A 22,569-nucleotide genomic window follows, 5' to 3' on the forward strand; every position below is an offset into this window, starting at 1 on the left:
TCACAAGATCAGTATTGTTTTAGTAGATAGTGGCAGCGACAATAGTGGATCAGTAAAGGGAGTTCTTTTCAAGAAAATAGTAAAGCGTACATTTCAGAATCAGAATCTTTTAGTGGTTTCGCATTTTGCCCCCACGCTAATGAATATTACGATGGCATAGATCCCCTTAAACTCGCGGCAGAAGTGTATAAAAACTTTTAGAGGGAGACCCTATGTTACTCAGTTGTACGGTTTGTATTGTGTAGATAATACAAAGTCAGGCAGTGAAACAAGTGTCAACCAGTTATGCATCTGCGAAAGGATGTTCTCGCTGTAGCTTAGAAACTGCCGCATAGAAAAGAAGAGATTCCATTACGGGTTGTGAAGAAGAGAGGGCCGCTAAAGACTATAAGTATATACTAAAAGAGTGGATAGCGTTGAGGGTGCGCTCTGATTTGCTACTCAAACTCTGGATATTCCTTTGCTATTCACCGCCGAGCAACTCGCGCGGGATTGGCGTCCGAAAATTTCGTAATTGTTGTACGAATGGGTGAGTTATAATCATCTTTTTGTGCTATTTTATCTCAGTATTTTAGCATATATTAACATAATTATTCGCCTCGGTGTCGATGGCTAGCGGTGGATATTTATCGAGCCTCGAAGTGGCGAGGTAAATTTCTCCCACTAGCTACTTTCACTTTGGTGAATGGTTCTCAATTATAAGGGAAAATCAGTAAAAGTTTTCCTCTGTTTTCTCTGCATAAGGAATCAAGTTGCGTTGATAGCATGGCATACGATTGTAGAAAATGCTTTGCAATCTCTGCGCAGAATTAAAACGGTAAAGGGGTCGAAGGCCAACATGTGGCGTAATTTCGGAAAAGTAGTGATCCGCGGACCTGATGAAGGTAAACCTATTGATTATGATTTTTTTTTTATTATGAGTATTGACTCCTTTGTTTGAAAGTATCCATTCAATATGAATAAATATATGAAAAACGTTAATAAATTGTCATAAAGTCTATTGCACCTATTGCAACTATTGTCTAGCTTCTCACTTATCTAAATGATGATAAGAATAATGACAAAATTAACCCAAGAATCACATGTGGCGTCCTTATCATTAAGATCTGAAATTGACTCCGGCTAGACCTGCATTAGTAAAAATATGAGATACTTGATTGATTACAGCGGAGGTTTTAGTTGAAGAACAATGGAGTATTGAAGAAGCAACGAAAAATTTCAAACTCAGGGAGGACAGGATTACTGGAAAATCGCATTTAAAGAAGGTGTCAGAGTCAAATTTGCCAGTTGGCTACTTGGCCAATAAATCTACCAATAAGTAAAATAGATAAAGAAAGTACTGGATGGATGTAAGAAACTATAAATGTTTTTCAAACTTCTGATCGAAATTAATGCAACAACGTATAAAACTTAAATACCATTAGAAAAATGCAGATCATCTCAGATTGAGATAAAATGTTGCTTTTTCAGTAGATGATACATGCTTTTAAGTCTCGTGTGTTTAACTTGACCGAAGACATCACAATAATGTTTTTCTTATACTTGATGCCGTCTCTACCAATTATGCAGCAGATCTTGACGAAAATGAAAGACAAGCTGTGTGTTATATCTGTCCAAACTAACTTTTACGTTCACGGAAGATGAAGAAGTAAATGAACCAAATCTCCCTGCCGAGGAAACTTTGTCGAAGGAAATATTTGTTCGTCACAAGCTGGATTTTTCGTTATCCTATCAAAGGAGATGTCATTATTCTGCAATATAGAGGAAAAAGAGAAAAAAAAACAGTATAAATATTATTATTGTCATCATTATTGTAACTAACATACTCGCATATTGAATTAGACACTCACAATTTAATACATTGGTAATTAAATAAATAATTGCCTTCACGAGCAACCTGTAATCGCAGTTTCTATTTCGGCCAATCAAGAAAAGTTTCGATTTTCAACGTTTGTTGACACATTTTATTTTTAGCATGTAAACCTACTGATAAAACCGTCTTTTTTTGCAGATCGTTCTGCATCTACACAGCAAAGACTGGGACGAACAATTAAAGAATGAAAATTGGGAGCTGAGGACATCGTTGCGAAGTTACCTGAGTTTCTTCAATTTGTTAAACGAGTTCAGAGTGTTATTAGCGGTGAACTGCGCCACAGCAACGTAGACATTTGAAAATTTAATCAGCCTGTTATAAGCGATATGATACATCAAATCAAGGGATCGACTTTAAGCTGTTCTTCTATTAGATATTTTTTTTCTCGAGAGGATAACATCTGGGAGAAAGTAATTGTACCATTGCTAATAATTCATCAATCAATCAATTATTTGATGGAATGTATCTTTCATAATTCATACTGTCGCAAAAAAGTATAATATATTCAGTGTAAAAAAGATTCGATACCATTGCACCAGTTCTCTAACCGACAAATGGATTCTACGTTGCCTTGCGTCTGTTCATTATTTAAGATCACAGGTGAGGTCAAAATGTGGTAAGAACAAAAGGGTGGCACGTGAGGCGCAGTAGAGCGTGTCACGAACGGTCTTACCTGATTCTTCCCTGATTTATTACTGCACAGACGTAAGGCAACATGACGAAGTAAAATGTTGTCAAAGGAAAAATTTAAAATGCTGTATCAAAATGCGTGTAAAGTTAAGCTTATCGTATAGCTTATACCTAGCTAATTTAGGACACCTTCCTTCCTTGATTTGACAATGACAAAATAATTAGATTACCTTTCGTTCATGTATTTGTTGAATTCTAACTGTCCTACGTTTATGGTATGGTCTTTGGCACGTAGACATGCGCAGTCCAATAGACGTTGTTAGCGAATATCATCAAGAGCTAGTCACGGTGTTGATAAGATACGTTGCACTAGCTTATTTAATTTTGAGTTCCTTTTGCTAACAGCATCCAAAAAACATCAGAAATATATGTGGTTAGTCGTGAGCTTCCAATGTCCCCCTCCATAGGCGCAAGCATTTTTGCGAAGATTTGATTCAATTATGTCATTTTCTATGCGGACAGTATTTGGAATGATGGAAAACAGTGCAAATGAAACAGAGAAATTGCAGGTAACCATTCTCCGTTAAGCAACGCCAATCGATTGAGAAGGTAACATTTCTTTACATAATTTGCTCAGAGCAAATCTGCTTAACAAATAGATTCCAAGTTGCCGTGCGTCTGTTCAGTAATAGATTACAGATGACGTCAAAATGTGGTACGAACAAAAAAATGACACACGAGGCGCAGCCGAGTGTGTCACTGATGTTCTTACGAGCATGTTTCGTTTGGTCGCGTTCGACTGCGACTGCTCAAGTAGTTTTGTCAAGTCGTTTTCGACAGAGAAACGTGATTTTCTTTCTTTCTCCTGTTTATCGTAACTGTCCACAGCCTCGACCAAACTTTTTTCGAAATCTTCGTTCACCCGGTCAGCTAAAATATCGTCTAAATTTTCAAAACTTTCCGCCATTTCAAAATAACAGAGGGCAAAAGTTTTAATGATGACGTCATCTATGCGTCTGTCCTCCAATAGATCATAAGTGAGAACCATTCAGAATGCGTGCATAACTGAGCTTATTACATAAACATATTTATTAAACGATTAAAATAGTAATATATCTAATCTAGAAACATCGTAAGGGTTTGTTATATTGGTGCTGGAAAATGAATAGAAATAATATATTAGCATAAACCATATTCAGTAAACATTGTAATAAGCCAGTTGATGATTTCTTATTCCTTTTGGCGGTCTTATCTTACAGGTAGAGTTTGGTCACCTTTCATCACTTCACGGGTTTATTTGGAACCAACATAATGACCAGCTCTCAGTTGGCTTGTTAGCTCAGTTGGTAGAGCACTGCACCGGTATCGCAAAAGTTATGGGTTCAAATCCAGTACGGGCCTGAATTTTTTTCAGGCCTTATTTTCACCACTGCTCGGAAAGTGTTCATTACTGCGAAGATCGCCTTCATATTCAAACTGTTTATTGTCGTTATTAATTGCTTAGAAGAGTAATATGCAAGGAGACTAAGCTAACGAACCACTTGCATTGTCTATAGTAAAAAAATTGTAATTTTGAATTAGTTTGAAGGTGCTTCCAGGCGATTTTATCATAGGAATCTTGCGTTTCATTCAAATTATGGGATTTTTTCGGAAAAAAATTTTGGGTTAAATCGGGATTTTTGAAGAAAATTTCGAGATTTTTAGGGATTATAGAAAGTCAAACTACTCAAACTTACCATCTTTCTTATTCTATTTACAAAACATTACGCTAACGGCATTGCTGATCCTAACAGAATGCAGGATGTGTGTCATATATGAAATTCGTAATGGGCCTTGCTCACCATGGAGCCTCTGTGGCTCAGTAGTACAGCATCGGAGTGCGGAATCCGAATTCCTCAAGGGGAAAGCAGTCTCCGAGATGACAATATGCAATAATTCCATCATGCCTTGCGATCGCAAGGCATTATTGTTGTCTAACCGAACACCACATCGGCCATAACGGAAGTACTTCTGATTGCAACGCGCTCGCCTCTCTCAAACATCTCGGCTCCAAACAAAACTATTTTCATTTAATTAAGCTACAAAAGGTGGTGGTGATCGACCGATCGACCGACGGGCTCTTCCAGCCCGTTTTAAAAGACGATCTGTAGAGGAAACTACACGTAACAGCGGAGGCAAATGGTAAGACACAAATGTAATCGAGCCTCAGACAATGGCAGGACAACCCTCTTTCGTCATAGAATTTCACATTCGCCTTAAATACGTAAGATAAACCCAGTGAACCTAAACAGGAAAATAAACGGTTGTGTATGACATCAAGGTTATTTTTCATTGCGCCATTTGATATCAATCAGTGGCAGCAGGCATTTATTTAAGGTACCGTGTAGATCGATAAAAGTAACGTAGCGCCTGATCTTTCAACAAGTTTCGATATGTGATTCAAACAAACATGATGATTATGAGATGAGTAATGTACCAGTCGCTATAAAATAATCGGTTGTCTTAAAATAGGGAATGTTATAATTCACTACGTATCGGAACCCATACTGTAATTGCGCAATAGGCTTTCCACAGAAGCTCATCGATGAGTTACTTCTCATATATGAGAGACTCCTTCTTAAAGAGAAAATCTGAAATAATAGTGAGAAGCCTGTGTTTCTTGAGTGAGTAAACGAAAGATTAACGTGAAGATTATATGGAGCGTAGATAAGTCCTTCGGTATAGCCGGCTTGTTTTCTTGATTAATGTCTCAAATTCCGCTTGGATGGTTTTTATCAATACAGTGTTTACTTTCAAGAACGGTAGCTGTTTAAGACTTCTTACGGCCAGGTGCCAACTAAGGGAAATTGTTAGCTTCCCTAGAGAAAGTAAGATGCCATCAAACCCTGACTTAATTTCCACTCGGAAATGGCGTATAACTTACGTGGAAGCACATTCGGTTGAATTTTGAAATTGTCGACTATATCTTGACATATCTTCCTCCGCAGGCTACTGTGGTTCAGGGTAAATTTTCAATTTTTTATAAATTCTTCATTTCATTATGGAGGCTTTCTGGGCAGTAGTATATTGAAGTCAACGAAGGAAGAAGGAAGTCGAAAGAGCCTTTGTCTTTCACTGGTTCAGTTTCTGCCCAAATTATCGGTGCTGGTCGATTTATGTTATACTCAGCGTAGATCTCATGATGGAAACACTGCTTGTACTTCCTTTCCTAAACTTTATTAGATGAGTAATTCCCTGTCAAGAATGTTTCCGTAATTCCATTCCGTTGTCCACTCCACATAAGACAAGCTCATCAAGAATCAAACTAAACCATGATTGGAAAACTTAAATCATTCATACTATGATAAAGATGAATAGTGTTGGTGATGGAAATAACCCCAATTGAAAATTTTGATAATTAAATGATAATTAAGCTTGTTTGTTTCGGTTTTCTTACCTTGTGTTGGTTTGTTATTTTTTTCTTGGCCTACATGCTTGCTTTAGCATTATTAACTACGGGAACTTTCAAATTATTAAAGTACTCATGGTTTTTAGATCATTTGAATCTCGCTGTCAATGGAGAGTGAATTTGTGCCAGTATCGAGGGAGTTCAAAAGTCATGTTACTGGAAGGGATGGAGCCGTTTTAAATACAATAAGACAGACGTCTGGGGCGACAATCACCTCAGCAGAGGGAGACGAGGAAGGATTTATTATATTTGGGGATTCAGAGCAGAGAGAAATAGCAAGGAAACTTATTTTGGAAAAGGTGGTAAGTTTTTTTTAAAAATGCAGATCTAAAGACTGTCCACTCTCGGATAAGACTAGCTCTGATCACATAGATAGATGGTTATGACGAACCATATGCATGTTTAATTAAAACAAATTAATTTTTTTAATTTAAAAAAAATCCGTTTCATCTAATTGGAGCGGGGATCGGTAAGGATGTTATAAGCTTTCCCTCTACATATTACAATTCAGTTTTATTTTCTTGAAAGTTTAAAACTTCTATATCAATTTCTTCACAGGAGGAGATAGAGATTAATACTTTTGAGGAGGTGGAAATTCCATCCGGATATAAAGGTTTAATAATTGGTAAGCGCGGAGCTAATCTTCATGAGTTAAGCAACGAAACAGGAGCAGAAGTAACGTGGAAAGGAGAGGAGGTGCATATTACGAAAGGAACAAAGAAGCAAAGGAAACATGTTAAACAGCTCATTGGAATAAAAATTGTAAGCAGTTTTTAATATCAATTTTTTAATATCGCAATGAGTACGTTTTTGTCGCATCATGAGCATTGTGTTTACCCATAAAAGCGTTTGCTTCCATCACAAGATATCATCAAGTTTCAATTTTCGTGCGGCACTTACTGCCAATGTTGTGATGTTCGTTTTTCTGGCTAGGTAACATCATCCTTACTCACGAATGCTGTGGACAGTAATGGAAAGGGGAGATTTTGAGGCAGCCATCTACAGTTGTTTTTTCTTAATCAAAAAGAATGATCTATAAAATTACTAAAGAAGACTTCAATTTCAGGCTAGAGCAAGACTGAGAGGGGTAAGAAACGAATTTAATAAAGTCTGTGGCTTCATTGATGACTGGAATCTCTCTGAAAACTGTAAATTGAAGTTGGTTTTAGTGCCTGGAAAAGAGGGGCAGTATCGACTGAGACCTTCAAGTGAAGTAGGCCAACAGGTGTGTTGTCCTTAATATACTAATCGTTGGCAAAAATAATGACAACTTTGTGTAGGGCTATATACTTTGGTTGGCCATAAACGAGGACCTTGAAATGGGCTTGATTTAATACCTTTTTATAACAAGATAATGTAAACTTATCATGGCAGTGTGTTAGAGAGTTGAACTTGTGATCTGATGGTCGCGGGCTTAAGTTCTCTACTCTTCTTCTTAATGAATTCATTTTTGCGGCGTTTACACAGCCTGCCCGTTGTTCTGCTATCAATTAAATGTATGTAGACTAGGTGTTTTTCATTCTTCAAGGGTCACAACGAAAAATACTGAGTCACTTGTATCTGTGCCACACTTATTATAAAGTTTTGTTACCGACAAAAGATATCTGGTGGAATCTCCTTTTTAGGATCTTCCTTCTCCACGGTACCAACCAAATGAAATGTAGGTTTTTGAAAGAGATTTCACAGTCGCCGTTAATATGTAAATTTGATTGTACGGAAAAAATCTGGTCTAGAGACCCAAACCCTCAAAATTCATCGTTATCCACCATCAAACCGGCTCACAAAGAAGGCCTCCTTAAAATCATTTTCTCTCGAAATAATTCAAAAGATCAATGCATTTTCTTCTCCATTTTTTTTTTTTTTTGCTTTTTGAGAATTGGCTCGATTTATATACGTTCGATGTTTTTGTCGATAAGTCTCCGGTCAGCGCGAAAAAGGAAACCTATATACAGTCCAAAAATAATCCCCTGGTCTCGTCAGCGGTTTCCGTTTCTTAAATCAGGTGTTGCCTGAAATCGTGAGGTGCTTCTCTTTTAAAGACGTCTTATATGTGGTGCTGATGATCAGCCTAAAATTGGGGGAAAACGAAGCTAATGAAGCTACAAATCCTCATCCAAAAACCGTTTTGACGTTAATAAGTTCACAGAAAATATTCTTTTTGAAGATACTGAATAAAGCAAAGCAATGCTGTTGTTACAGGCTGACCATATCGAAGAAAAGCCGATTGTAAATCTAAATTTTCTGCTAGATCTTCATTATTCTCGTGTAATCTTAATTAATTTAGAAGACTATTATAGTTAGCATCCAATTTTGGGTAAAAGTGAAGAACAGTTCCCGAAAGATATTGTCGGCCAACTGTCGGCCGACTGTTGGCCAACTGTTGTATACCGATGTAAGCCAGGCTGGTAACTCTTGGGCTAAACTTCTACCAAGTTTCTACAAACAGTGTTTCGATGTGTGATCAGAATTAAACGCAAAAACGCCCAGCTTGCTACACGAAATTGCAAATGAAGTTATTTGGAATAACAAGCTTTTCTGCATCAATAAGAAATCTGTGTATCGTCGAGATATTGCAGATTTAGGGTTTTAAAAAAAATTGCGATTTATTTTCAACTAAAGAAAATCTCAATCCAGTGCAAGGTTTCTTCATTATGGGTCTTATTAACTCTATGCCTGCCAGTTGGCTCTTGACAATTAAAAGCGCTACTATTGCCACTTCCGGATTCACCTGCTATTCTAATAAGTAACAATTTGGTTCCAATTCTACATGCTTCCTCAAAGCAAATCTACCGGCTTTTCCAGGAGAAAAAACAAACAACGCCTACTGCTAAAGTAAAGTTAGATGCAAAGTATTCAAACATTGACATTGATTGGAAAAGTGTTGATTCGCTGTGTTTTGCACAACATCAGTTTAAAATTTAAAACCGTATGCTTTTTACAAACGAAAAACTGTTTCGTTTTGGCATGGCTGATTCGCCGTCCTGTGTTTTCTGCCAAACAGAGGTTGAATCCGTAGGGTATTTACTCTTTTCCTGTAGAGTATCATCTAGTTTTTGGAAACATGTCTTGTCCTGGTTGCGCGATTATAACATCTCTGTTGATAGCCTTGAAGAGGAAGATGTCATTTTTATTAAGTTCGATATTGCAGAATATTTTCTCCTGTTTAACCATATTCTGCTTCTGGGTAAGTTTTATATTTACTCTCGGAAATACCAGAATGGCATACCTTCTCTTCAAGGTTTTATAGCCAGGACAAGGCGTATTTACAATATCGAACTCCATATTGCCGGGAAAAGAGACAAATTAGACAATCATTTTAGAAAGTGGGAAAAATGAATAAGCGTTTTTACGAATAAGTAAAGTCATGATTAACTTCCATGATTAGTTTAAAAGTGATGCCATGGTAACTTACATACTCGGTAACTGTATTGCTGTAATAGCTTTGTGTGTGTGTTTAACTTGATATTCTTCTATTTGTACTATATAAGTGAGTACATGTGTGTATCTTTTTCTCTCTTTTTTTTTCTTTCTTAATTTCTATTTTGTATGTGTACGTAAGAAATGCTTTATTAAAACAAAAAATAAATTTAAAAAAAAAAACTCTTGGGCTCTTTTGTTATCAGAAATCTGTGAGCGACTCGCGTTATCTGTCCAAACTTCAAGACGCTGTGTTGGAATCACTCCGTAAAATGAAAGGCCATGGAGAAGCAAAGAATCCTTTAGAGGCTGATCTCTGGTGTCATTTTGGATCGGCTATAATCCGCGGACCTAATGAAGGTAAGTGACCGGCAGGACATAGGAACACGTGACCGTTTCAAGTTTTGAAATATATCATATACACTCATAACATAACCTAGCCAGACACAACATGCGCTCTGGTTGGTCAAAAATCTTTTGTATATTTGTCTGTATACCCATAGAAAACTGAAACATCTTTCCTTCCTGTGAACAAGCACCACACGGGGCAAATTCTCGGATTTGAATTTGCTAAAGGCCTTTGGTTTGGAGGAAACAATGAGAACACTTTGAACGCAAAAAACAACGACAAAGATTTAATTTTTCTTGCATTAATAAACATTTTCTATTCAGAGTTAAGTTTAACTAACAGCTGCTAGCTCCGTTTGAAGCCTTTACTTACCCGGCGCTTCGCGGTTAAAGTGAAAGAACTTTAGAAATTATCAACTAGAATTCCCCATAAGAAAAAGTTGGCATTTTTTTTACTAGGAAATTGTTGCTAAAAAATAACGAAAATCTACTGAAAATCTTATTTACACCAGAAGAAAAACCACTTGCAAAGTAAATGTACATTCAAGATTTCTGAGAAATCAGTTTTCCTGTCTACGATTTCAGCTTTCATTTGATGGTTTTTGCCAAGTTTAAGCGTTTTAAGCACTTGTACATTTTAACGAGGAATCCATAAAAGCACTTTATTCAAACTGAGGCAATAGAAATAAAATTGGCTCAAGGAAAATAGTGTGCCGCGAGTAGGCAAGCTAGCTGAACAGTATTAGAATCAGTACACACGGCTCTATGTTGTTGTCTTCGATTTTGCCGCTTTTGTCGTGGTGCAGGCTAATAATGTTATTAACCGAAATAATCGAAATAAATTTTACCAGTTGAACTTTTCAAAGCTGCTTCCTACACTTGCAAACTTTTTAAAAACTTTCCGTACAGATTATCAGATTGCAATCGTAGTGGTAGGCCAATTCTGGCCACAAAAATAGCGTTTTCTCCGTCCAAGTTGAAGTAATCTTCAGTAGCACCATGTAGTTTGTGCCTTCATCTCACATATCGCTTTTTCTCGATGGTTTTCTTTACCATTTCTGCCTAGTTTCTTCGTGCCATTGCTTTCATTCAGCCTTAAATTAATTACAGCTTCACCTTTGTGGCCGATATTTCATTCAGTTTCCGGTGCTTTAATTGGTTTATCGCACGTTCTGACGGTTTTCATGAGAATTAGCGACTAGATCACAAAATTATATTAAATCTATCATTTTATCATATAAACTACGGTATTCTACAAGGATTTTCCAGCCCTTAGGAAAGCTGTGACAATACACGTGAAAAAAAAAACGATATTTTTTTACGTACGTTTGATATCGCCAATCAACTGCTGACACGTCTCTCGCCTTTCGGAATTTTTTCGGACTATGGCTGCTAAAACACTGAAAAATCCATATTGCTTACAAACAGTGACTTGCTTTAGTGATGGCATATCTCGTAGCTGAGAACGAAAGTCAATAACTAAAAGATTTGCCACAGGCCGATTTTGACCTTGTACCTGAGAGAATTCTTCTGTCGGTAAGGACCAATTTAATAACTGAGAATTTTGAAAACTAGGTCCGTTGTTTTTTTTTGTAGTGATTCAATGCATGTTTTCATCTTGAGTGCGCCATCGCACTTTACGATTTTTATTCGAAATGTCAATTTTTTTATTTTCATTCATTGATTAAGTGGACTTCTCTTGTCAGTAAAGGGCGATTGCGTTTATGTGATAAACAAAGTAAAACATGGTTGCTTGTAGAAATGAAATTTCTCTTTCGTGTTCAACTTGACATCTCACTAGTTCGCTGCGCTCACTCGTGGGCTATCGAGTTAAACACTTGAAGAGAAATTCCATATCTACGCGCGCCTCTGTATTGTTGTCTATCTCTCTCGCCTAGTGCGACTCTTACACTTCTTTCGTGCGTAGCAACCTCCCGCGTGCACCATAACTCGATGGTTGCTCGCTGCTCACTGCACGCTGACCATTTCTTTTGTAGCATTGAGACTTTCAAACATCTTTCATTTCGTGTACAAAAAAAAAAAAAAGAGCCAAGAGCCCCTGCGTCAGCATGCAACCTGCGGGCAAATGGAACGAGCATATCAGCCAATCAGAGCGCACGCTTTTGTAAAGCTTTGTTGTAAAAGTGTTTTTCGATAACTTTACTTTCATTTCACTTTTGTTTATGTTTTGCTCTTTTTTCCATTGGTATATGAAAGTCACATTGTATTTCGTTTGGCAATTGCATAATTCAGGGCGATTTTGAGTAGAAATTACAAGTATGATTTCAGACCATAACTACTCGACACAGAGTTTAATTACCACTTTATTACATCTTCTTTAAAATCGTCAAAATTTGTTGCTAAAGTGCAGGTTGTTTTAGTCTTAACAAATCTTTAATTGATCTAGTTTTGAGCTGGTTTTTAAAAAATTAAAAAGTTGCCTTTCACTTTCCTGCAGTTTGATTGGTTTGTTGTGTTTTAGTTAAGTTATGTCATTGGCAGGGAAAAAGATGCGATTAAGAGCACGAAATCGTGCGATTCGTAAATAAATCGCACTGATGAGAGCCAACCAGATTTGCAAGGATCACCAGTGATTTCACTTGAAATGGATGTAATAAAGTGTGATATTACCATTAAGCGCTCAGCGCTATATAATTATTCATTTTCATCATTCTTAACTTATTAAATGCAATATCTTCCCTTCCTCTTACACACTCAAGCATTCAAATCAAAGATGTTCAAATTTGTGATTATCAACAATACAAACTAAGCTCAAATAAAGTCTGTTTCCCATCAGGAGAGTGGAGTATAGATGATGCAACAACAAGGTTTGAATATTCTGCCGATGGAAATTATTGGAAGGTTGCATTTCAAGAAGGCGTGGATTTCATAGCAGATTTATTCCAGAATTATTTCTATGAAAATACGCCGAAAGAATATCGTAATTACGCCGCAAGATTTGACTTAGCATTCGTTACTCCATGCAGTCATCAATTGAGATGCAAGGTAAGTCAGTTCAAGGGTCTGATTACATGGGCGGCGACTCGCCCAATTTTTAACAACAGGCTTGGTTAAATTTTCCACAAAGTCGGTGGCTTTTATGATGCTAAAAGCAATTCATTACAGGACGAAAACTTTAAAAATAATGGCTGGTAAATAAAGAAATAAAAGTCGAATGAACTAAGGTGTTCTTATCGTTGTACATTGTGGGCAGTTTCGAAGTTGTTTCTTTGCACATCAAAAGAAAGCTGAACCAAACCGTAAGGGCCGGTTTCTTACATAGGCCTAACCCAAACCGCAATTTTACAGAGACAGTGGGCCTCAGGGATTCTCCTCTGGAGGGAACGTTGATTGCATTGAATAATTGTCCTTTAACTATTAGCTATCGGCTCTCTTTACACTGTTCACAAAAGTAAATGTTCAGATAAAAGGATCTTCTACATTAAAGATGGCTTGGAGTGCCGTTTTGTTAAACAACGGCTAAACCTTGTTGGCATAACTGGCCTTAACAGTTTTGAATAAGCACCGACTACACCAAGTTGCCTTGTGTCAAAACGATAAAACTTTGGTTTAAGTGAGCTTAATGCTATTATCATATAGCCATTAATGTTAAATATCTACTTATCAAGCCACGGCAAAAACAAAACAGAGCATTTCGAATGGGAAAGCTGAAAGAATTCATTATTAGTTGCAATAATTTTTTCTCAAAAGCTTATCATACATTCTTTTCAGGTCTGGGTAGTGAAAAAGGATGTCGAGGAGAAGTTTGAAAGAATCCCAACCCCAGCCACTGACGTCAGAAATATCATGGAGGAGATTCACTTCACCGATGAATCCACTCGGTCACGATGTGGAGGTTGGGTGGTTCTCCCATCACGGAGATATTTACAAGCCGATATTTTGTTTCCCGGGTGCGAGTTTGATTGCAGACTCATAATCAATGAACATGCAGGTATTTTCGCTGCGTGATTAGAAAAAAAAATGTTAAGTTTATAGATTACCTTCTACTTCATCTCAAATATCTTGCAGTCTTGGAATCTACACTGAATCGAGAAAAAATAAAGACTCCAACTAATCCAAGCTTTCCGCATTTTATTTTATTGAACGTAATTTTTCTTCAATGACGTATTTTAAAAAACGAATATGAAGTTTTTCTTTCCTCTCACCCGATATATTGCGAGATACATTTTTGTAGTTTGCTTATATCACCACAAAATTTAATATATTACTACACTCTTTCCTCTCAAATCATTTTTTTGTCCTTATTTAAGTACAACAGTCAGGATTTACGGAATCGGAATAATCGTGGAATCATCAATTCTGCGATTTTGTTCGAAAAGGTCCCAAAAGAAGGCCTGCCAGAGGGATATAAAGTGGAGTGCAATTTGGGCTGAATCATTCGCGTGATTTTAGAATTGAACGAGCGCGCAGCGCCAGTTTGATTTGAAATCACAAATATGATTTCAGACCAAAATTGCACGACACGAGGTTCAATTACCACTTTATTACATCCATTTTGGAATCGTGCAAATACAGGATTTGGTCAGTTCAAATATTTAATTGACGCAGTACTGAGCCGGTTTGAAATTAAATTCATCCATTTTTTGAGGGGAAAAGATAAGAGGTGAATATGAAAGCGATCTTCGCAGTAATGAACACTAGTTGAGCAGTAGAATCCTTGAAATCTGGTTGATTGTTTTGTTTTTAGTGTAGCTTCCTCAAAGCAAAAAATGGTGCGATTCGTAAATAAATCGCACCAATTAGAGCCAATCAGATTACAGGGACCACCAGTGATTTCAAAATGGTGATTTTCAAAATGGGTGTAATAAAAAGGATTAATTAGCCTCTTGTAAATTTCTTTCTCTGTATATATTTGATTAGGAAGGGCCAACAAGGTAGATTATGCGCCCGATGAAGAGGTGATACGTGTGTTGGCAAGATATCTTTGTGGGCTGACTTTTACAGATGATGACACGTTTGGCCTACGACTCCCTGAGAAGGAGATGCCCATGGGATTTCATCTGGTTTACATGCGGCTTTCCAAACGAAATGTGTACACGTCTAAACCTGGTTTCAGTGTCATCCTGTCGAAAGAAAAATCTTGGAAAGATGGAACATTCAGAGAATCGGTAGAGACTTCATTTTTCCCCGTAACTAATGATTTCCATAATTTTCGCCTTACTTTCTTAACTCACTCCTGAAATATTTGGATAACTTTAAAACAGCAATTAAATGAATTGTTTAACGAGAGTGGATATCCATCAGAATCAAAGAAACTGCGAAGAAACTTTGAGGTGGCGAAACCATGTTCTTTTACTTTCAAGTACGGGCAATTCTACAACTGAGCTTTGTATATATGCGCTGCAGATTTTACTTTTAAGCCATGTAATGCTTTCATGCTATATCAATGAATTCTGTTTTTTTGTGAAACTTCAGCACTCTTTTCATATAAATTTACCCAGTTATGTAGAATGTAACTTTTTCAAAGTTTAGTTCTTGTGACAGTATTCGAGTTGATTTGAAGTTCATTTATCATCATCGTCGTATATTCCTTTCACTAACGTAGCTTGCTATTCACTGAACACTATAAAACAAGGCTATTAAAACAGTTTCTCCTTCTGTCTACCCATGACAATCTGCGCCCTCATACCCTATTAAAGGCACTGCTTGGAAGAGTGCCAGGTTATATTATGATTTCTTTACACTTCGATTTTCTCGCAGACTGATGTACACCTACATTGCGAAGAGTGGGACAGGCTACTCAGTGGTGGGCAGTGGCAACCAGAGAATTTAGTGAGAAAGCTACCAGAGTTTCTCGAGTTTGTCAAGGAAGTTCAATGCTTTGTTGTTGCCGCCTTAAAGAGTAATGGAGTAGAAAGAAAAGGTAAAATTGATGAAATGCCATGGACTCCAAGGCATGGGCGATGGAATCGTCAAAACTAAATACATTTCTTGCATAAGTAACAGCCTAACTATATCGTTGGAAAGAAAGAAATTCATATACAAATCGTGAGAGTTTGCGTTGGTTGTAATTTTGGCGTTGATGTAAGTGTTCAGTATGTCTAAAATGAGGTGGAACTGAAACAGTTAACAAAGAGACTATTGAAAGTTTGCTCATGAGACATAAACATGCTTCGTTATGAAGAAGAATCACTGGACAATAGAAGAATGATATTTAAACAAGAGGACTTTTTCCCAAGGCACTGCTCGCCAGAGAATTTCGGGGAACGCAAAGTGAGCATTGCAATTGCAATCGTATTGTGAAAAATTAATTCAGTATTTATAAGAATCAAGTATACTTAACGTTAATGATATCTAAAATCTGCAATAGACAGTGTAAATCTCAACGTACACTTGTAGGACAAATCCAGAAAACTTTCTGTTTCCCATAGGTACCACATGTGTATATAACTGAACTGAACTGAAAATATTCCTTTGATGTAAATTAATGTTTTTGTTATTTTAAATTTCTTTCACTTCTTCTGAGCCCGGTTATCCTTTACGGTTTTCATTGAGTCTATTTCTTTTTGTACCAATTTGTTTTGTTTGTTCATTTACTTAGTCATAAATAAGTACGAGTTAGTATGACATAGAAGAAGCCTATCATCTGAACCCGTTGTGGTTTCTCGTGGGCTTCTTTGCACTTTTATTCTATCGCTATTTACATCACAATTTCATTGATGGCTATAAAAGTACACCTTGGAAATATATTGTTTTAATAAGTTGGCTGTTTGTTGCAGTTCCTCCATCGATTCGTGCTCGAGGTCCTCAAGCTTTGGCAACCTATTTAAATGCCCTAGCCGATGGTCAAGCTTGCGTCAAGAGAGTGCCTCTGATGATAGTTGGACAAGATCGGTCTGGTAAAACCAGCGTGAAGAAGTCCTTGAGAGGGATTTGCTTCAACCCAAACGAAGATAGCACCCTGGGAATTGAGGTCGATCGTTATCTTTTTAAAGTAACCACCGAAATATGGAAAACAGGAGAAAAAGACGAGGAGGCCAACATTGATACCACAGTTATTTCATTTGAGCATAATACAGCACGGTGGGTTGCAGACAAATTGACGGTGCATGAAAAAATTGCTGAAGTCAAAAGAACAAGCTCAGCCGAGTTAGCTGGCTATGAAGTATCTGACACCCCAGAGAAAAGAGAACCCACTAAGACAAGTTACGCAGACCTTCTAGAGCCATCTAGAAATCTAGCATCAACCAATACCACCGATGAGGAACCTCATTTACCAACGAAGGAAGTACGAAATCATACAGAATTAGAACCAGATGAAGATTTGCTTACCACCACGCGGGAAAAATTGCCGGATTTCGACGATGTTGCGAAGTTACTTCCCACGCTTCTTCGAGACAACTGGGAAGATGATAAAGAAGGCATCTATTCCATACTGTGGGACTTTGCTGGACAGTCGGTGTATTACGTGACGCACCCCCTCTTTCTCACAAGAAGAGCCATCTACTTTTTGGTTTATGACTTGAGTAGAAATCCAAGCGACAAAGCCACACCATTGATGAAGCAAGGAGTTTACAAAGCGTTCAATGCAGATGAATACAATCTGAAAACGAATTTTGACTACTTAGACTTCTGGATGAGTTCTTTGGCTGCTTTAGCGGACCCTGAGATGGTGTTGCCTTTCAAGAAATTTCCCGCCGTTTTCCTGGTGTGCACACATGCTGATCAGCCCTATTGCGCACGTGATCCGGTTGAACTAGCCCATGAAATTTTTGGCGATCTAAGGACCAAGCCATATGGTGCTCACTTGTTTGATGTTTTTTGCGTTGATAACACTAAGTCAGGCACAAAATCAGAATGTGAAGAAATCGTGCGCTTGCGAGAGGGCGTACATGACGTTTCTAGAGAGTTACCACACGTAACCGAGGCTATTCCGATCAAGTGGTTGAAATACGAAAAGGCCCTTCAAGCCCTCAAGGAAAGAGATTACAAGTTTATCCCTCTCGTGAGAGCGAAAGAGATTGCTTCCAAAGTTTGTAACATTAACTACAACGAGACACAGACAGTGCTAAACTTTTTGCACGATCTGCGAGTTCTGATTCACTTTGATGACAGTCTAGAATTAAGCGAGTTAGTTTTCTTGGATATTCAGTGGTTGATTGATGTGTTCAAGAATGTAATAACTGTCAGAGCCTTTCGTGAAGAGAAAAACTTTGCCCATCTTTGGAAAAGACTCGAGATCGAAGGAATCCTGGAGGACGAACTTCTCAAACATGTTTGGAATTCTTTGATTCCTCAGAGGGAAACCCACGAAAGTCTAATTGCAATTATGGAAAAATTCAGCTTGTTGTGTCCTTGGCCATCATCACAAGATTTTCCCAACAAACGTTACATAGTGCCTTCTATGTTGCGAACGCCTCTACCTGAGGAGATATGTGATCTCGTTGAATCTGCAAAAATTCCATCTCTTTTTATCAAATTTGACACAGGTCGGGTCCCTCCAGGCTTATTTCCCCGATTTGTAATAGAATTCCTTCTGAAGTGTGACAGAGAATTTCCTCGCTTAGCTCTGCCACAACTTTATAACAATTTTGCCAGATTTAACAACTTTCCGAAGCAAGGTCTCTCAGTGGTTCTCCTTTGTCACTCTTCCACAATCGAGGTTGTTCTTGTCAGTGCTAATGGTGGTATTGATATGGTGAATATGGCCTCAATTCAAGCCTTTCGCAGCCAACTAACTTCGATCATTAATCAAGTTCGGGACAAGTTCTTCTGGGTGAAGAACGTTGGGTGTGATGTGTGTTTCTTATGTCCTGTTTGTTCCCGTAGACGCGTGATCAGTCTGTGTAAACTCCATCACAAAAGAGGTTGTAAGCAAGAGGAATGCCTTCACTTCATTTCAGAGTTAGATTTGGGCGATGAAACGCAGGCCATTTGCACCAAGTCTGTAGGCGCTGCGAATAACCAAATTCAGGTCGAGAAATTCTATCCATGGATTTCCTGTGCTGAACAAAAGGTAAAAAAGCGATACCAAAAAGTCGGGCTTCCATGGGATTCGAGCCCGTGCACTGGTCGAAGCCTGAATTTTTTCACGCTTCTTATCTGCAGTTGCTAAAATTATCCCTCAATTGATCAAGATATGGTATACAGGATGACGTGTGTTTTCAAATATAAGTAAAAGAATTTCTAATAAGACAGAATTGTTTTTTTAATTTTATACTTTTTTTTTCAATTTTTCCCTGGTAAAGTGTTGATCAAGATAAATTTAAACGACTGCATCCAATTTTTTTTTTATGTAATTACCATAATCTTATCTGACCCTTTTTTCTTCAGGGTTTGTCCTCTTCAAATGTAGCGGCTAGATCACATGATGAAGCAAGTCAAATCAGTCGAATGAAGTCTGCCACAGCATTGAAGGTGACTCTCCTGGGCAGTGAGTGGAGTTCGTCGATGGGGGGCTTGTCCACTATCAACAGACAGCTTGCCATTCTGTTGGCCAAGCACTCTGAAGTGGATGTTACTCTCCTTGTCCCACAATCTACCTGTTCTGAAGACGAGAAGAGAATGGCATCATGTCACAATGTTTCCATCCGGGAAGCCAAGAAACTGGTAGGCTTCAGTGATCCTCTTGATTGGTTGAGTTTCCCACCAAGAGACCTTGTCATTGACTTTGTGCTGGGTCATGGTGCAAAGCTTGGTAAGCAAGCCCAAGTTATCAGAGATTCTCACAATTGTAAGTGGATTCAGGTGGTGCACACTGCACCCGAAGAACTTGCAATGCACAAAAACTATCCCAGGGCTATTTCTATAGGTGAAGAGAAGAATTTAATTGAAGTGGGGTTGTGTAAGTTGGCAGATGCTGTGCTAGCAGTTGGACCAAAGCTAACAGACGCATTCTCCGCTCAGCTCCGCTCAGGCAAGAGTCAGGAAGACATCCTTCAACTGACTCCTGGAACTTTCCGTGAGTTCTATGACGTAAAACAAGCTCCAAAGGAGAGCAACAAGTTCAAGGTACTGACGTTCGGCCGTGGTGATCCAGAGGACTTTAGTCTTAAAGGCTACGATATCTCTGCCAGAGCAATAGTTGGACTAAAAGACAGGTCTTACAGTCTCGTATTCGTGGGTGCACCTAACGGTAAACACGATGAAGTTGCAGCGAATTTGCTAAAGAGTGGAATTGATAAAAGCCAGCTGATCGTGAGGAAGTTCTTGCACAGCAAAGAGAGATTGAAAGAATTATTTTGTGAAGTTGATCTCTGCATCATGCCCTCCAGAACAGAGGGTTTTGGTTTGACCGCCTTAGAGGCGTTGTCTGCTGGTCTTCCCATTCTTGTTAGTGGAAACTCAGGATTTGGTGAAGCACTGTGCACTGTACCATCAGGCAAATCATTCGTGGTGGAGTCTGAGGACCCTGGAGATTGGGCAAAGGCAATTGCTGGCATCCGACAGAAGGAAAGATCAGATCGACTAAAAGATATTCAACAATTAAGGAGTTCCTATGAAGAGAAGTTTAGCTGGGAGAAACAGTGTGACATTCTTGTGGAGAAGTTTTGGGTGAGAATATCCTTCACAAAGTGTTTAGGGGGCTACTCGGCTTACTCGGTCTCTCATTAACTGTGATGGAAAGCATGAACCCCTCATATGAAAAATATGTTAAACATGAATAGTAATCTGTTGTGTTAACCTCTTGTTGATTGCTGTGATATTGAACAAAAGTTCCTTTTTATCTTTTTAGCTTCTAAAAGACGCGAAACAGGTTTCAGAACTCGGCAGGTCGACTAACAGTTGATTCATTATTGACCCCAAGTGAGTAATAAAATATTGATAACACACGATAATTGACATCCCCAAGAAGTACAGACAGGTTGCAAGGAGCTGCAACAGTTTCCTTACCTTTACTTTCGACTTTAGGACAGCTACGCTTTGTGAAAACTTCGCGAGGTATTTTTGATCATGTTCCTTACGAAATAGACATGTTGTTATTTATACCCGTGCACTCTTCAGTCACAGACGTAAGACGTGTATCAAGTAATTGATTTTCTTTTACTTTCTGATCCGGACGGATTGGCTTAGTGTGGCTTAGTTTGCTTTTTCTTGAAACGAAATCGAAGTCCAGAAGCTGTTCCTATAAAAACCGGTTTATGGTCTGTTCACAATATAGTTGTCTTTCGACACAATATTGAAGTAATCACATATTCATAAAGTAGAGGAAATACATCAATTCATTTTTTGAAGCCCGTGATTTTTTCCAGAACTCCTTTTTCCACTTACTCAAATATGTCAGAGTGTAGACCTCGTCCTTAATTTTTCTTCTCTGCTTCTTCTCTCTTGATTATTAATGTATTCATTCATGGACAGATATCGAACTTTAAAATTTACTCAATTGACAGCTAGAACTTCCTTTTTAAGGTTGAGTTGTTGAAAAAAACAGCGGAAGTCTGGTGGTTGAAGCCCTTCTTTTCCTTTTTACCTCAAAGTTTCTCTTAGTAGGTTGAGGATTGTTATTTTTCAGCAGACGATTGTTTCGATTTTTTCATGCAGTTAGATTAATAAAAAACCTTGTCTCCTCTAGGTTCTCTTGACCGAGTCATCCAGGAACTTCAGCAGATGCAGCTCGATGCAAGCAAAGTCAAGAGCAGAATAGATCTTTCATTGTGGCTGAGGAATATTGCATCAGACAGGGGTTTCAGAATATCTGACAATCAAGGATAAGGAAATTGCATGTTTTATATCTTGTCCGAACAACTGGAAATTGCCAAGAAAATCAAAATCCCACATGACGATTAAGACAAAACTTGGTTTAACACTACCAGAACCTATCGCTGTGTTCGCAGCGTGAAGTGACCAGGAGTACTGTTACTCCTTTATGGAATGATAATAATAACTTTATTTTTTAAGAAGCCACACAATGATGTTGGTTACGGTAAATTCATACGTTGTTTCAAAAAAGTTCCCTCTAAACCTCCATCAGATAACAGAATTCTAGTTATTCTCTTAATGATGGATCTTTATTGTTGTTTTCCTGCTCTTTGTTAAGTTTTTTGATATATACACGAAGGTTTTGAAAGACTTTTCAATCACAAAATTTATTATTGTACAGTAAATTGCTAATTATCAGGGTCTCGTATCATTTTGACAAATTACTCCCTGACACGTACTCCACGCGCTCAATCAACAATCCTATCAACAATCATTATAAGTTTCTATCAACAATCATTATAAGTTTCCTTCTTTCACTGATCTTTCTTACAGCTTTATTTCACTTAACATCATATGTCGTACAAAATCAGATTTGATCAGCTCCATATGCAACGGCATAGAGATTTTCATTCTCTTTTAAGGACTTGGATCTGAGCTAATGAATGAGTAGAATAGTTTACCTAATCATATCAGAGAATCAAATAGTATTGCAGTCTTTAAAAGAAATGTTTTAAATTTGTTAAGAATAATAAGAATTCTTATTTTTATACTTGCATGTACTTTTCTTACAACTTAATTTATAAGACATCCCTAACATGGTGCGTCAGCGCTTTTGGTTGTCTCCTTCTCCATAGTTTTTTTTATTCTAGTGATAAATTTAATTTATTGTCTATTTGTAATCTAGTGAGGTGAATCTGTAATAATTATAATAATAATAATAATAATAATAATAATAATAATAATAATAATAATAATAAATTAAAGAAATCACGTGAGAAAAACAATAGCGAAACACGTGTTTTTTAAAACATTGTAAATTTCCCAGCCGTCCCATACAGAACTATAACTTTTACGCCCTCTTAGCAATGAAACCTCGACAGGAATTTAGTCACGTTTTTACTTTGAACTCAACAGAACGGCAACGTTTTAACACACGTCGCCGTAATGAAATCTTAACTCCCTCAGTTCAAGC

At 37.7% G+C, this 22,569-nt stretch overlaps 1 protein-coding gene across 2 annotated transcripts; it reads left to right on the forward strand.

Annotated features, from left to right (window-relative positions):
• Positions 1 to 4,461: 4,461 nt before the first annotated feature.
• LOC149034362 (uncharacterized) lies at positions 4,462 to 21,747 on the forward strand. 2 transcript variants are annotated; one of them, XM_089193608.1, is made up of 13 exons: positions 4,462 to 4,684; positions 6,038 to 6,253; positions 6,510 to 6,713; positions 7,018 to 7,176; positions 9,575 to 9,728; positions 12,514 to 12,722; positions 13,449 to 13,668; positions 14,598 to 14,845; positions 15,438 to 15,600; positions 16,457 to 18,693; positions 19,011 to 20,231; positions 20,413 to 20,483; positions 21,250 to 21,747. In XM_089193608.1, exons 2-12 carry the CDS (start codon positions 6,059 to 6,061, stop codon positions 20,464 to 20,466), a joined length of 5,064 nt encoding a protein of 1,687 aa, XP_089049734.1. In that variant the 5' UTR covers positions 4,462 to 4,684; positions 6,038 to 6,058; the 3' UTR covers positions 20,467 to 20,483; positions 21,250 to 21,747. The 2 variants fall into 2 exon arrangements, with proteins under 2 accessions (XP_089049734.1, XP_089049735.1); XM_089193609.1 differs by having other exon boundaries at positions 6,038 to 6,250.
• The last annotated feature ends 822 nt before the right edge of the window (positions 21,748 to 22,569 follow it).

Source organism: Pocillopora damicornis, chromosome 14, assembly GCF_964200805.1.
Source record: "Pocillopora damicornis chromosome 14, jaPocDami1.2, whole genome shotgun sequence".
Classification (NCBI taxonomy): domain Eukaryota; kingdom Metazoa; phylum Cnidaria; class Anthozoa; order Scleractinia; family Pocilloporidae; genus Pocillopora; species Pocillopora damicornis.

What these genes read in the sequence shown, in the direction of transcription:
- LOC149034362 (XM_089193608.1), top strand. Translation starts at nt 6,059, where the DNA reads ATGGAGAGTGAATTTGTGCCAGTATCGAGGGAGTTCAAAAGTCATGTT. An exon ending in AATCCGCGGACCTAATGAAG is followed by an intron (nt 9,729 to 12,513) that starts GTAAGTGACCGG and finishes GTTTCCCATCAG; the next exon opens with GAGAGTGGAGTATAGATGAT. An exon ending in CATAATCAATGAACATGCAG is followed by an intron (nt 13,669 to 14,597) that starts GTATTTTCGCTG and finishes ATATTTGATTAG; the next exon opens with GAAGGGCCAACAAGGTAGAT.